At 34.5% G+C, this 12,146-nt stretch overlaps 1 protein-coding gene across 1 annotated transcript in view; it reads right to left on the bottom strand.

The window, feature by feature from the left end:
* Positions 1-435: 435 nt before the first annotated feature.
* Positions 436-12,146, bottom strand: part of MIER3 (MIER family member 3) — a 28,946-nt gene continuing 17,235 nt past the window's right edge. Inside the window, exons 8-13 of the mRNA XM_043887518.1 lie at positions 10,620-10,771; positions 8,316-8,397; positions 6,842-6,936; positions 4,771-4,898; positions 4,545-4,687; positions 436-4,431 (exon numbers count right to left, since the gene is read on the bottom strand). Of these exons, the coding sequence (XP_043743453.1) occupies positions 3,974-4,431; positions 4,545-4,687; positions 4,771-4,898; positions 6,842-6,936; positions 8,316-8,397; positions 10,620-10,771 (1,058 nt within the window). The 3' untranslated portion in view covers positions 436-3,973. The remainder of the gene's footprint in view (positions 4,432-4,544; positions 4,688-4,770; positions 4,899-6,841; positions 6,937-8,315; positions 8,398-10,619; positions 10,772-12,146) is intronic.

Here is a 12,146-nt window from a genome sequence, read left to right as displayed (position 1 = left end):
AGTCAGACACGACTGAGCGACTGAACTGAACCAAACTATGAACATTATAATAAGGAAGACTAGTTTACTATAAATATACTATGAAATAGTAACATCTAATCAAATTTCAAATTTCAGGTCTCCCTAAATGACAACAGTTACTGAGAACAGTGTTTGAAACGTAACAGACGTTCAATAGTACTTCCTGAATGAAAAAAAACGTACATATAATCCTCACTTTGGGATAGCTAGAGTTTTATTGTATTGATAGATGGACATTTACTGTAGAGGATTTAAAGAAAAGTTTTTTACCTATCAATTGTATTTACCTATCAAATATCATTTACTACATCTAAAACCAACTTAACAGTGCTTAAATATCTGCCCACATGTAATAGCTTAAGAGTCATTAGATAAAAATCTATTTGTGGAAATACTCACACGAACCAAGGAAAAAAAAGATTTCCAGCTTTTTATTTCTGGAACTGTACACCAGGTATTAAAGTACAACAAATACAAAATAATGCTCAAAAAAATCAGTGTTTATGTACAAATATTAAAATCAATGCAACAATAGCAACTTCCTCTTGAACATCTGATACTAAAACTTGTTCTGATTGTCACTAATCAATCTCATACTCACGGCGTACTTATTTCAAACCGGGACAACTGGAATCACTGGTCATCTAAGAGGAGTTTTAATATCTACCATATTTAACAATAAAACTAACAGTTTCCTCCTTTTAGTGAAAAAATTAAGAACTTTTTAAAAAACATAGTAATGTCAGTATTTTTATAAATTATTTCAATTTCCATTTGTAGACAATGTGCTTTGAAACTCCGGGCAAACAATCTCCTTGGTGGTCAGGTTTATTCATTAGTTTACATTCAAAGTTGAAATATTTACTAGAGACTTTGGTTAAATTAAATAGTTTCACTATGCTCTATTAGAATCTGATGTTCTCAAATATTATGACCCTCAATTGTACAAATTAAAAAGGAAACAATTGCACAGTTCTTTGACCTAATTGTACAGACTTTAAACGTATTGTTTAAACAGTATTCTACATCCTTCAAGTAAATTCAGCAGTTGACCATAACAAGAGGAAAACTAAACACTGAAAAAGCTAGCATGAAAAAGTGGAGTACAACTAACAAAAGTAAAGTATTGCTATAATCACAGCACCAGTTTCACTTCTAAATGAATCCGCTGTCCTCTTCAAACCCCCTGTACATAAAAAGACACATCAGCCAACACTGCAACTGCTCACCGTGGATTTTTGGTTTGTTCATATGAAAATAATATGGCAAAGAAAAAAAAAAGAATTTATCACAGTTTGTTATAAGAATTGTGCTTAACTCTTGATAATAAAGGCATTATTGTTTCTTCATAAGACTGCAAATCAGTTATTTTCACACTCTCAAACGCAATTCTTCTAAGAAACAGTAACAAATTCTCTGTTAAGATGCTTAAACGGAGAGGGAAAAAAACCCAGTAAATCCAGATTTAAAAGGAAATTCAATAAATAGTTATTTTACATGAATAAAGTCATAGTGGTACAATTATGAATGTCACATCAAGCATGCACAAAAATGGTATTATACATGGAGGAAGCAGTCAGAAAATATTGAATTAGATCTAAAAAGATATGAAGAATTTACAGATATATACAAAAATCTTGCAAATTATTGCCTCATTTTAACAAGGAATTAAAAGTAAACATTACCAGCTAGTTAGCACTCTCTAAGAGGCTAAAATCAGATTGGTGTTTAAAAATCTATTAAACTAGCTGGAATTTATTTTTCTCTCATATCATTTCTGGATTTTGGTCAAAAATCTTTATTTAAATAACTAAAGTGTCCATTTAACTTGCTGATAATCAAAACTTTAGATAAGAAACACTGTTTCCATCTTATATCAAGATCCCAGCAATGCATAGATAAACTGAATATATTACTGCATCAGCTACTGAGAATGGGCATGTTCATTTAAGTGCAACTGGTATTAGCATTCAGTCATCTTTGTGTAAATTATTTTATACAGACCAGCCACTGTAAACCCAGAGTAAAAATTAAAGTTATAACAATGGAAGATTATGGCCAGTATCTTACTAAATTATAGATGTATTCATTTTTAACAAAAGAAATTAGGTTCAAAGTTTAGCACAACACCACAGCAATATGAAGCTGACAACTTGGATAAAAATATCTGAAAGCAACAAAAAGCCCAGGCTACCCATTATTTACTGTGTGCATACAGGAATGCTGACTTTAGATGTATAAATTAGAGACTGACTTTAAGTTATTAATTTAACTACTTTCGTCCACTGTGCTAAACTAACTTTTTTAGTAAATGTGCTAATGCGTAAACACTTCAAAGCAATCTTCATTAAAATGCTGCAAAGAAAAATAAGAATACACATCATCCAAAACTAAGGATGTCATTGCAGTTCACAGTTTGTATAATAAATACCCTCCCTTTCCATCACTAAGGTCACTACATTCTATCTAGTCATCAGCACAACCTTGAAGCGACTTATACTTAAAAATATCAGCAATGTAGCCAAATATTTAAGTTTTGGCAAAGCAAGACAACTAGTAGAAATTGAAAAATTTAATTAAGACGGTGCAAAAAAAAAGCAAAATTCTATGTTTAACTGAACTATAAAAGCAAAGCTTATCACATCCTAACACTGCATTACATATTGCGTGAATTCACCTTATAACTTAAAGATGCATGTCTACAGAGCAAAAATGGCCAGAGTTTATGACAATGGTTTCTCATTCACAATGTTTAGAATAAAAATAAAAGTGAGTTTTGAGACGCATCTGAACGTCAATCACTTTTTAGAACTTAAAAGTGGTAACGTACCATTGTATTTCAGATAGAAACTCACATTTTTTTTCCCCAACTGGTCCAAGTTAAACAGAAAAGTTTAAATATACTTCAAGGTTCTACTGCATTATGTGTAGGATCTAGAAATCCCACCTAAAGATTAACATTTGAACTGCAGCACTACAAAACAACTGAAAAGGTGTCCCAAAATGTAAACCAGTCTAAGTGGCAACATCCTCGGCTTTGTAGACTGTGCCCTGCAAGTCAACTGCCTCAGGAAAGACTAAGTTATCAATGACCGGTATGACTTTTATGACTACAATCTTGATAATGGTGGACAAAACCCCATCTAAATACCATATCTTCAAATGCCAATTTTTTAGCCAATAAATGAAATTACACAGAAGTTTTCCGGCAGTAAAATGACCAATTCTGTGTAAGGTAGCCCTGGTCTAGAATTTTGAAACAGGATCCAAGCAAGCGTCTTCATAATTTGCACGCAGTTCCTCGTGCTGGCTTCTATAAAGATGGACTTGCTGTTTTGTAAACTGAAGTGCTCTAGTTGAATAACATGAGAGAAGTTTCCATTTTTAAAAAAATCCTTGCATGTTTGTGCAGTTTAAAGAAACCTACCCCTGCTTTTATTTAATTAAGAAAATAAAACCAAAAAATGCTACATTGAGCAGGGATCAGGATCGGTACCTGTAAACATTGTTATTCCACTGCATCCATTACGGCAAAAGGAATCTACACGAAGAGAAGCCACTCCATTCAGTTCAGAACATCTGTGCTGGTTTTGAGCTGGTGGCCTCTGTCTACAGGTTTTAAAACTGGGAGTGAGGGCAGTGGGGAACAGAAAAGAATAGAAAAAGAAGGGAGTGGGGAAGAGGTATTGGGGATGAGGAAGAGATAAGCAGAGCTTAAAGCTGCACCACAGAGTTCAATCTTAGTTCCCAACTCTGCTGATCATAGTTCATTTCCACATTTATGGATTGAAAATGAAAATACTCTTGATAAATCAAGATATAGTTCTATACATACTGACATCACTGATGTCATAGTGAAAAAAGTTCAAACTTCCAGTGAAAGACTAAGCAAACCTGATACTTTCCTGGTACTGGTACTGCACACCCACTGTTTCTGGGCCCTTCACTCGTTTCATTCAGAATGCAGGGCGGCATGCTGATGCAGAGCGTGGGCACTGATGAAACCATTGGTCTCGTTGGCAGACAGACTGCCAAAGTCAGCCACAGACACAGCCATTTTGGCACTGGTGATATGATGTGTGTGATTTTCAAAGTCCACACCCAAATTATTTACAGAAACCTCATTCATAAAGGATTCAGGAACAGCAATGCCCATTTTCAATCTCTTTGCTGGTCTTTCTGACTCTTCACTGCACATGTTCATGGGGTTCAGCTCTGAGTGATAAAATCCAGTCTCAAATAAATTAAAACAATCACTTTCCCCATTGCTGGGCAGGGTGAGTAACTCCTCCGTTACAACAGGCACATGATTGACTTGTCCACGGGGCGTGTTGCCCAGTGGAGGAAAGCTATCATCCAAACAATTCACATCCGTTGGATTGCAGACGGTCGCTACACTGTTGGTCAAAGCTAAAAAGAAATGAGAAATGGTTTCAGTAAGTGGTCCTACATCATGCGACAAAGAGGATATAATTCTGTCCCACATTTTACTAAAAAATGCAAAAAGATGCTCATGTTCTTACCTGTCAAATCACTGGCAGTGAAAGAGTTGAGAATGTTTAGCTGTTGATCAGGTACAGGCTCAGGTCGGTTAGAAGTTAAGGCTGAAGAATTTACTGTCCCACCCAGAGCTTCTGTTTCATCCACCAAACGATCCATATAGTCCCTAAAAAACACACCCAAATAATGTTGTGACTGCATATCACAGTTAAAAACAAAAATCCCTGAAGTCAAGCCCACGGTACTTACGTAACTCCAGGGTGATGGTTATATCGTTTCTTTCCAAACTTTGTCTGTTGAGCAAAGTAATCATAACGCTCAGATTTCTTCCACATATAGTAGAATGCTACACATTCAGCAACTGTTCTAGTTCTCACCTAATTTAAAAAAGTTGAATTTTTTTTAAAAACCAAAAAATTCTACACATTTTTTACACATTTTTTAATAACTTTTTTTTACACCCTTCAGTCTTATTTTCTATCTTCCTAATTATGAAATTCTGAACATGTAACTAGTAAACTGTCTTTATTTTCACACTATTTAATAATGAGGCTACCTTCCAAAGCCCAAGGCTTTTTATTTAAGTCAGAATGTAATAATAAATGTGCATCCAGAGATTATCTTACATCTTTACTGAAAATCTTAAAACACTGACACACTTTACTTTTCTTCACTGAACTTTCACCATAATTATGACTGTACCAAGGGTACTTGTTAACCCTGAGTGATCCATGAATGAGCCTCAATGGGAATGTAGTAATTCCCAAAATGTCATTCAAGTACACTTTTCTAGTGAGAAGGGTGCAGCTTCATCAGATTATCAAAGGGCTCCAGGACCCAAAAGAGACTCCATTTGCAAAGGGATCAGTACTCAACCACATCTGGAATTTAAGATGATTGCCAGCTAAAGGCAAGATTTTTCCTCTACCATGCATTTGGTTCTTAGCTGCAACAAAGTCTGGTAGAAAATCAACAATGATAATAAAATTTGAGCCTCATTCAATGTGGCTCCACATCCAGACTAGGGTTTCTATAACTATATACAGCTAAAGGTATGAGTTTAGACGTACAGAAAAAAATTCCGTATCTTTACCCATATAAACATTTTCTCCCCTGCTTAATTACCCAATAAGGAAGTTTCAGAACCTCTATTGTGATTAGTGGCTTTGTTATAAGATCATAATATAGGAACAAGCATTTTAAACCAAGAAATAAAGTATACCTTTCAATAAACACATTAACCATAAGTCTCCAAAACTTGAAAGCAATCAAGATGTCCTTCAAATAGCAAATGGATAAACAAACTGGTACATCCATACAATGGGATATTATTCAGTGATAAAAAGAAATGAGCCACAAAAAAAACATGGAGGAACCTTAAATGCATATTACTTAAGTCAAGAAGCCAATCTGCAAAGGCTACATACTGTATGATTCTAATTATATGACACAATTTTTAGATCACTGAAACTATTCTGTAGGATACTACAGATACTACAGGTGGATATGTATCATCATATATTTTTCAAAATTCATAGAATATATAACACAAAGAGTGAACCCTGATGTAAACTATAAACTTTGGGGGATAAAAATATGGCAGTGTAGATTTATCAGCTGTAACAAATACACCACTCTGGTGTGGGATGCTGATGGAGGAGGAAACCATGTGTGTGCGGGAGCAGGAAATACATGGGGCCTCTGTCTACTTTCTCTATTTGGCTATGAACTTAAAACTGCTCTAAAAAATAAAGTCAATTTTTAAAAAACTGTGTATATATTCTAAAAAGCTTGAGATAATTATATCTCATTAAAATATGATTTATTCTTTCCTTTTGTCCTACAGAAACTAGGATTCTGAAATATTTAACTGGATATTCAATGCTTATTGCTATTCAATATTCTAGGCCTACTGCTTTTTAAACTAGATTTTGTGTTTCAGAGCAGTATTGGGTTTGTGGCTCAGATGGTAAAGAATCTGCCTGCAACGTAGGAGGCATGGGTTCAGTTCCTGTGTCGAGAAGGTCTCCTGGAGAGGGAACTGGCAACTCCCTCCAGCATTCTTGCCTGGAGAATCCCACAGACAGAGGAGCCTGGCCGACCATGGGGTCACAAAGAGTCAGACACAACTGAGCAACTAGATGACATGATGCTGAGTTTACAGAAAGACTGTTCAGAAAGTAACCAATATGTTAATAGCATGGGAGCATTAACAAGTTATAGCTTTTCTCCCCCACCTGACTTATAAATTAGTTGCTTATATTCGTTGTAATCACTAAGCAATTTTTCTGTTTGTTTCTGTCTAATCTGCCTAACTTACCTTATTCTTCTGTATAAGATGAAAATCTTTTCCAAAAAGCATGAGTGCATGTTCAAAGCTCCGGCATTCTTCTTCTGTCCATGCAGTCATTCCTTCTAAAGAAATTTTAAAACAAAATAAATTGGCCTCAAAACTCATATACAAATCACTGATTTACTTACAGTATGGTTTCCTAATAAAAGACTATAAACTTCTACACACACACACATACAAGTCCTTACTGAAAGTATGCTTTTAGTAATCCTAACTAAAAAAATTTAGAATAACAAAATATAAACATTGGGTTTTTTTCTCTGATAAGAATTTATTATTTTTTCTGTAATTTATGTTCATTGTTTTTCTGATTTCTTTTTTTAAAACAATGAGCATTTTTAATTAGAAAAAAATAAAATGTTATTTCCTCTATGGAAAAAAAAAGCCTTACTTTGGTCTTACATCAAAATCATTTATGGTCTCTTTAATTAGAGACCATAAATAATCAACACACATTTATTTAAAGTCAGTTTGCAGAGTGCTATACTGCAGAAATATGAAGGGAATAAAACACAGCTTTTGCTCTCAAAAGACTAAGTCCCATTCAATTTCCCAGCAGATATTAATACTGATGAATTAAATCTACTTGAAGCAGAGGAGACCTGAAGTGCCTCACTCACAGCGGAGAACTGGTCCCCAAAGCCATTCACAGTAGTCCACCACAAAGGTGAAAAACAGTTTGACTAAAAAAGAAAATCTTAGAAATCTTGAACTAAAGAAAAATTAAATGCACTTAGCTTTCCAGAGTTTTGAGAGCTTAAAATAATTTTTTCAAAAAAGCAGCTATTACAAGGAAACCTTTCAATAGACTATTTTACCCGCAAGTTTTGATGCATTGTTTTCAGCTTTTATATTTTTCCAAGTTTATTTATATATATTATTAAGCATTATTTCACTCTACATATACTTAATGAAAGCTATGGTGCATGCAATCCATTTATATGACAAAAATACTGAAATTAAAGTTAACCATTTTCCTTGACACACACAAATCAAAACCTAAGCACTATAAAAATGTTTTACATGATTACTAAAAACATACTTCTTGCATGTTTATTATACATGCTTGGAATATATTACACGTTTCTTTTTTTTTAATCTCCTTTTCATTTCCTGTCTGGTTTGAGAAAAAGAAAAACCAACTTTTTTCCCCCAATGAAATCATAAAATCATTCTTATTAATTACTTCAGATATACTGTCATCTCTGGGGTCTGCTTTGTTCTGGAGGTGACAGGGGGGTAACTAATTTGTATTTGAACAATCTCTGGTATGTCTAAAAATAGAAGGCAAGAAAAAGAAAAAATTATTTGCTATGAAGATGAACACAGATCTTACACAAAAGTGTGATAGGACTGCTCCATCCTTTATGATACTTTGCTTATTTTGAACCCCAAGACCACCCCCTGTCCTTTCCCTCTTTTGATCCCAAGTCCTTCTTACCTTGAGATGCCTTTCCATTGCAGCAGTATCTTTCAATTGCTTCCTTTATATTATGGTTACACTTGAGAAGTTCATATAATGCCTAGGGGCAAGGGGAAAAAAAACTATTCAATAAAATTAACCAAAAGTTCATACTTGGCAGCATTAAAAACAAATGCACAAACAAAAACGTGCATTGTAAGAGTCCTGACAAACACCAGCTGAAATGCTCATTGCAGGACTTCTGAAGTGCATGTTTGCCCACGCATTTAATTTATCCTGGACACTGACTCTGGTATCCCAAAAGTTTGTTCATTCTCACGCTACTACTCAGAAGTCATCTACCAGTATCATTCCTCGCTTTTTCTTTTTTAATTGCTAGATCTTCTGAGCTGGGAGAATTCTATTTTAGATGTTTATTTCCAGTTGGGAAAAGTAAGAATCATGGTCTTGTCTCTTGTTACCACCTACTCCCTGACTTTTAGAGTTTTAATAAAAGACAACAGCAGTAGGCCTGGAGTAGAAGGAGAGATATTTTAATGACTGGAGTTTATTATGGTCTTAGTTATTTCCATTTACTATGGAAGATACCATTTTTTAAAAATCAGAATTTCTTCCCATTAAATCTGTTTGGAATTATGAACATACTAAATAGCAACAGACAGAACCCAACTGAAAGTTAACTAATAATCTACCTTGCCAAGTAAGTTTCAAGAAAGGCAAGGATACGAGTAAACCTATTAACACATTAATAGGTTAATAATCAACACATTAATGATCAACCATTAAAAACAATTTCAACAGCTGCTAAAAAAGCTTCAGATAAATCGGTACCCATTTTTATTTTTAAAAAGACAAAAAGTTTAACAGTTGTAAGTAGCTGGATATTATCTTATTCTAAGAAAACAGCTGGCATCAAACCATGGCTGGTATTATGCTTAATGTAAAAACCTGAGGTGTATTCTGTGGTCACTCACTCAGCTGTGTCCAGCTCTTTGAGACCCCAGGGACCATAGCCCACCAGGCTCCTCTGTCCAAAGGATTTTCCACGCAATACTAGAGTGGGTTGTCTTTCTCTTCTCCAGGAAATCTTCCCAACCCAGGGATTGAACCCGAGTCTCCTGCATTGGCAGGAGGATTCTTTACCACTGGGCCACCTGGGGAGCTCTTTCAACAAAAGCAGGCCTCATACCACTATTACTACCAAAAGTCTCTGAGAGTTATGGCTGATGTAGTAGGACATATAATAGAATAAGAGATATAATAATGGTGAGGAAGGAACAAAAGTCTAATTCAATAATAACTTTAAGACTAGAAAACCTAAGAGAAACAACTGAAAAATCATTATACTAAATTAGTTTCAACAGCTTGAGAAAAAAATTTTAATCTATATATTTCTCTAAATCAATAATATACGATACAAATATACTAGAGATCCCATTTACAAAGCTAAATACACACACACATTTCAAGACAATGAGGAATCAATTAGACACATGTGATATTTAAACAAAAACATTCAAGTGATTAAAAAAGTCAAATAAACAGAGAATCAGATCATGCTCTTCAAGTAGAAGGTTTAATGTTTTAAAGGTACTAATCCTTCCAAAATCAATTTACAGTTTTAACAAATTATCAGTAGAAAAATCCAACAGGATTTCCTTTTGACAGCTGACAATTATTTGGAAATTCAAGTTTGACTCCACCTGTCTCTAGGCACCATTAGTCAGGATTAACTAGACTAGCAATAACAAGTGAAAAGTTATATGAGAGGGGCAAAACAATGCCAGAGAGAAAAAACCCTTATAGGCCATACTCCCACCTTTATCCCACACACCATCAGGAGACTGCTCTGCATCCAGAAGTACACAGTACTTAACAGATACCCCTAAGCAAATTTATACACACTTAATAGACATTAACTTTAGCCACTTCCTTAATAAAGTTCAAGAATAACCCAAGAAGTAACTTCATTGTAAAATCTCAAAAGTCCAATCATAAAGAATGTCTAAATATACGATAGAATGTACAGTCACCAAGAATGAACTATTAAAGAAATCTCAATAGCAAAGAAAATGAGATTAAGGGATTAAAAGGATACAAAATGGTATCTAAAGTAGAATATATGTGTGTATAAAGGAAAAAAGCCAGAAGACATGAAATAATACAGAATGGTTATCATTAGGTCCTGGGGTTTTTTTAAACCAGTATCTTCCAAGTTTTAGAATCAGAAAGAGACAGCCAGTTAATACATTAAAAATACTCTAATCAAATATAAGAATATCAAGAAGATACTGTATTAGTTCAACAAAAATTGATGTATACCTGTTCATTGTCCCTTGTATGTGTTCCTGCAGAAATTCGATCCATAATTTTTTCATTTCCAGTTCTTAATGAGGTCTCAACAAGGTACTCCTTAACTTTGCTCTCCAAAACCACACCAGGACGCCAAAGTAACTGATCTTCATTTTCATACACTGATAAGAAAATCCCATTAACACAGTAAATGTATCAACACACTACAAGATATACACAAACTGTTCTCCCTCTTCCTATACAAGTAACTAACTTTGAAGACACTGCTCATCTGATTGTCTGGCAAGCTGAGTCTTTCATCAACAAAGGTTTAAAACAATTTTTTTTTTAAACTTTATTAAGGACCAAGTATTCCACTGACTAAAGCAAGCAGGTTTTTTTGGTGGCTGGATTTACCAAATTAGAGGCTTTCTGTGTAGTCTAAGAGAGACTTTTCTAAGTAGTCTAATATAAAACCCAGCAGTGGTATCTTACATTCTTCTAATGAGGGGATAAAAGTAACCTGTGTAAACTCAGTAATAACCTTGGTGAAATTTTCTCTTTTAACTCCCTAAATGACTCTATGAAATGTCTAGAGATTAAAAATTGCAAAGAAATTAAAACAAATCGACAGAAACAAAATATCAGCCAGTAATGAAATAACTAAGAAACATCTATTTTTCCTTTAATATACTGATTAAAAGTGGAAAAGAATGGTAAACAGTAAGAGAAGCAAAGTTACCACCTTTTAAAGAAGCTCATACTTAATAAGCAAACGTCACTAAAACAAACTGTTTATTTTATTAATGCAAACACTGCTACCATTCTCAAAGTTTCCACTCCACACAATAAAGTCACACAGATGGCCCAAGTATTTATCCCATTGCTTCAACTTCAATCCATTCTTTAAGTTTATAATAATTACTAAATATAGCTAATGAAAGTAATTTACTGAGAGCTCACTATACAGTGGAGACCATAAAAAGTGCTTTATATTCACAACTGTATAAGGCAGGCACTACTACTCCCAATGAGCAGGAAATTAAAATTAAAGTGTGCCTATGAAGCAATCAGACTGAACTTTTGAGGTAAGTTTCTGGAACCAGTTTCTTAATTCTTTGGTCAAAACTTAAACAGGTAAAATAGTTTGAGTTTATTTCCTCATAAGACAGAGAAGGTATACGCTCCTTTCTGAAAGTGCAGAACTGAGCAAATATCACCTCCGTTATGTCTCATCTAAGGACTGGCTGCTGCTGAGAATGAACTCTGCTCAGGGCCAAATCTATGTGGCTTCCAAGTTGAGCTAGGAAAGTGTACCTAGATTTTTACTTCCCACCACCTCATCCGTCCACATTTTCAGAACTAGCTATAGTTACAATATACCAAAAATGTGAGGGAGACTGATTACACTTAAGTAGGAGTGTGTAACAAAAGCAGCAGAATCCTTGAAGTAAAGTCAAAGTCGCTCAGTCGTGTCTGACTCTTTGTGACCCTGTGGACTATACAGTCCATGGAATTCTCTAGGCCAGAATACTGGAGTGGGTAGCCTTTCCCTTC

The sequence above is a fragment of the Cervus elaphus genome, chromosome 25, assembly GCF_910594005.1.
Source record: "Cervus elaphus chromosome 25, mCerEla1.1, whole genome shotgun sequence".
In the NCBI taxonomy this organism is placed as follows: domain Eukaryota; kingdom Metazoa; phylum Chordata; class Mammalia; order Artiodactyla; family Cervidae; genus Cervus; species Cervus elaphus.
This window is presented reverse-complemented; position numbering and strand designations above follow the sequence as displayed.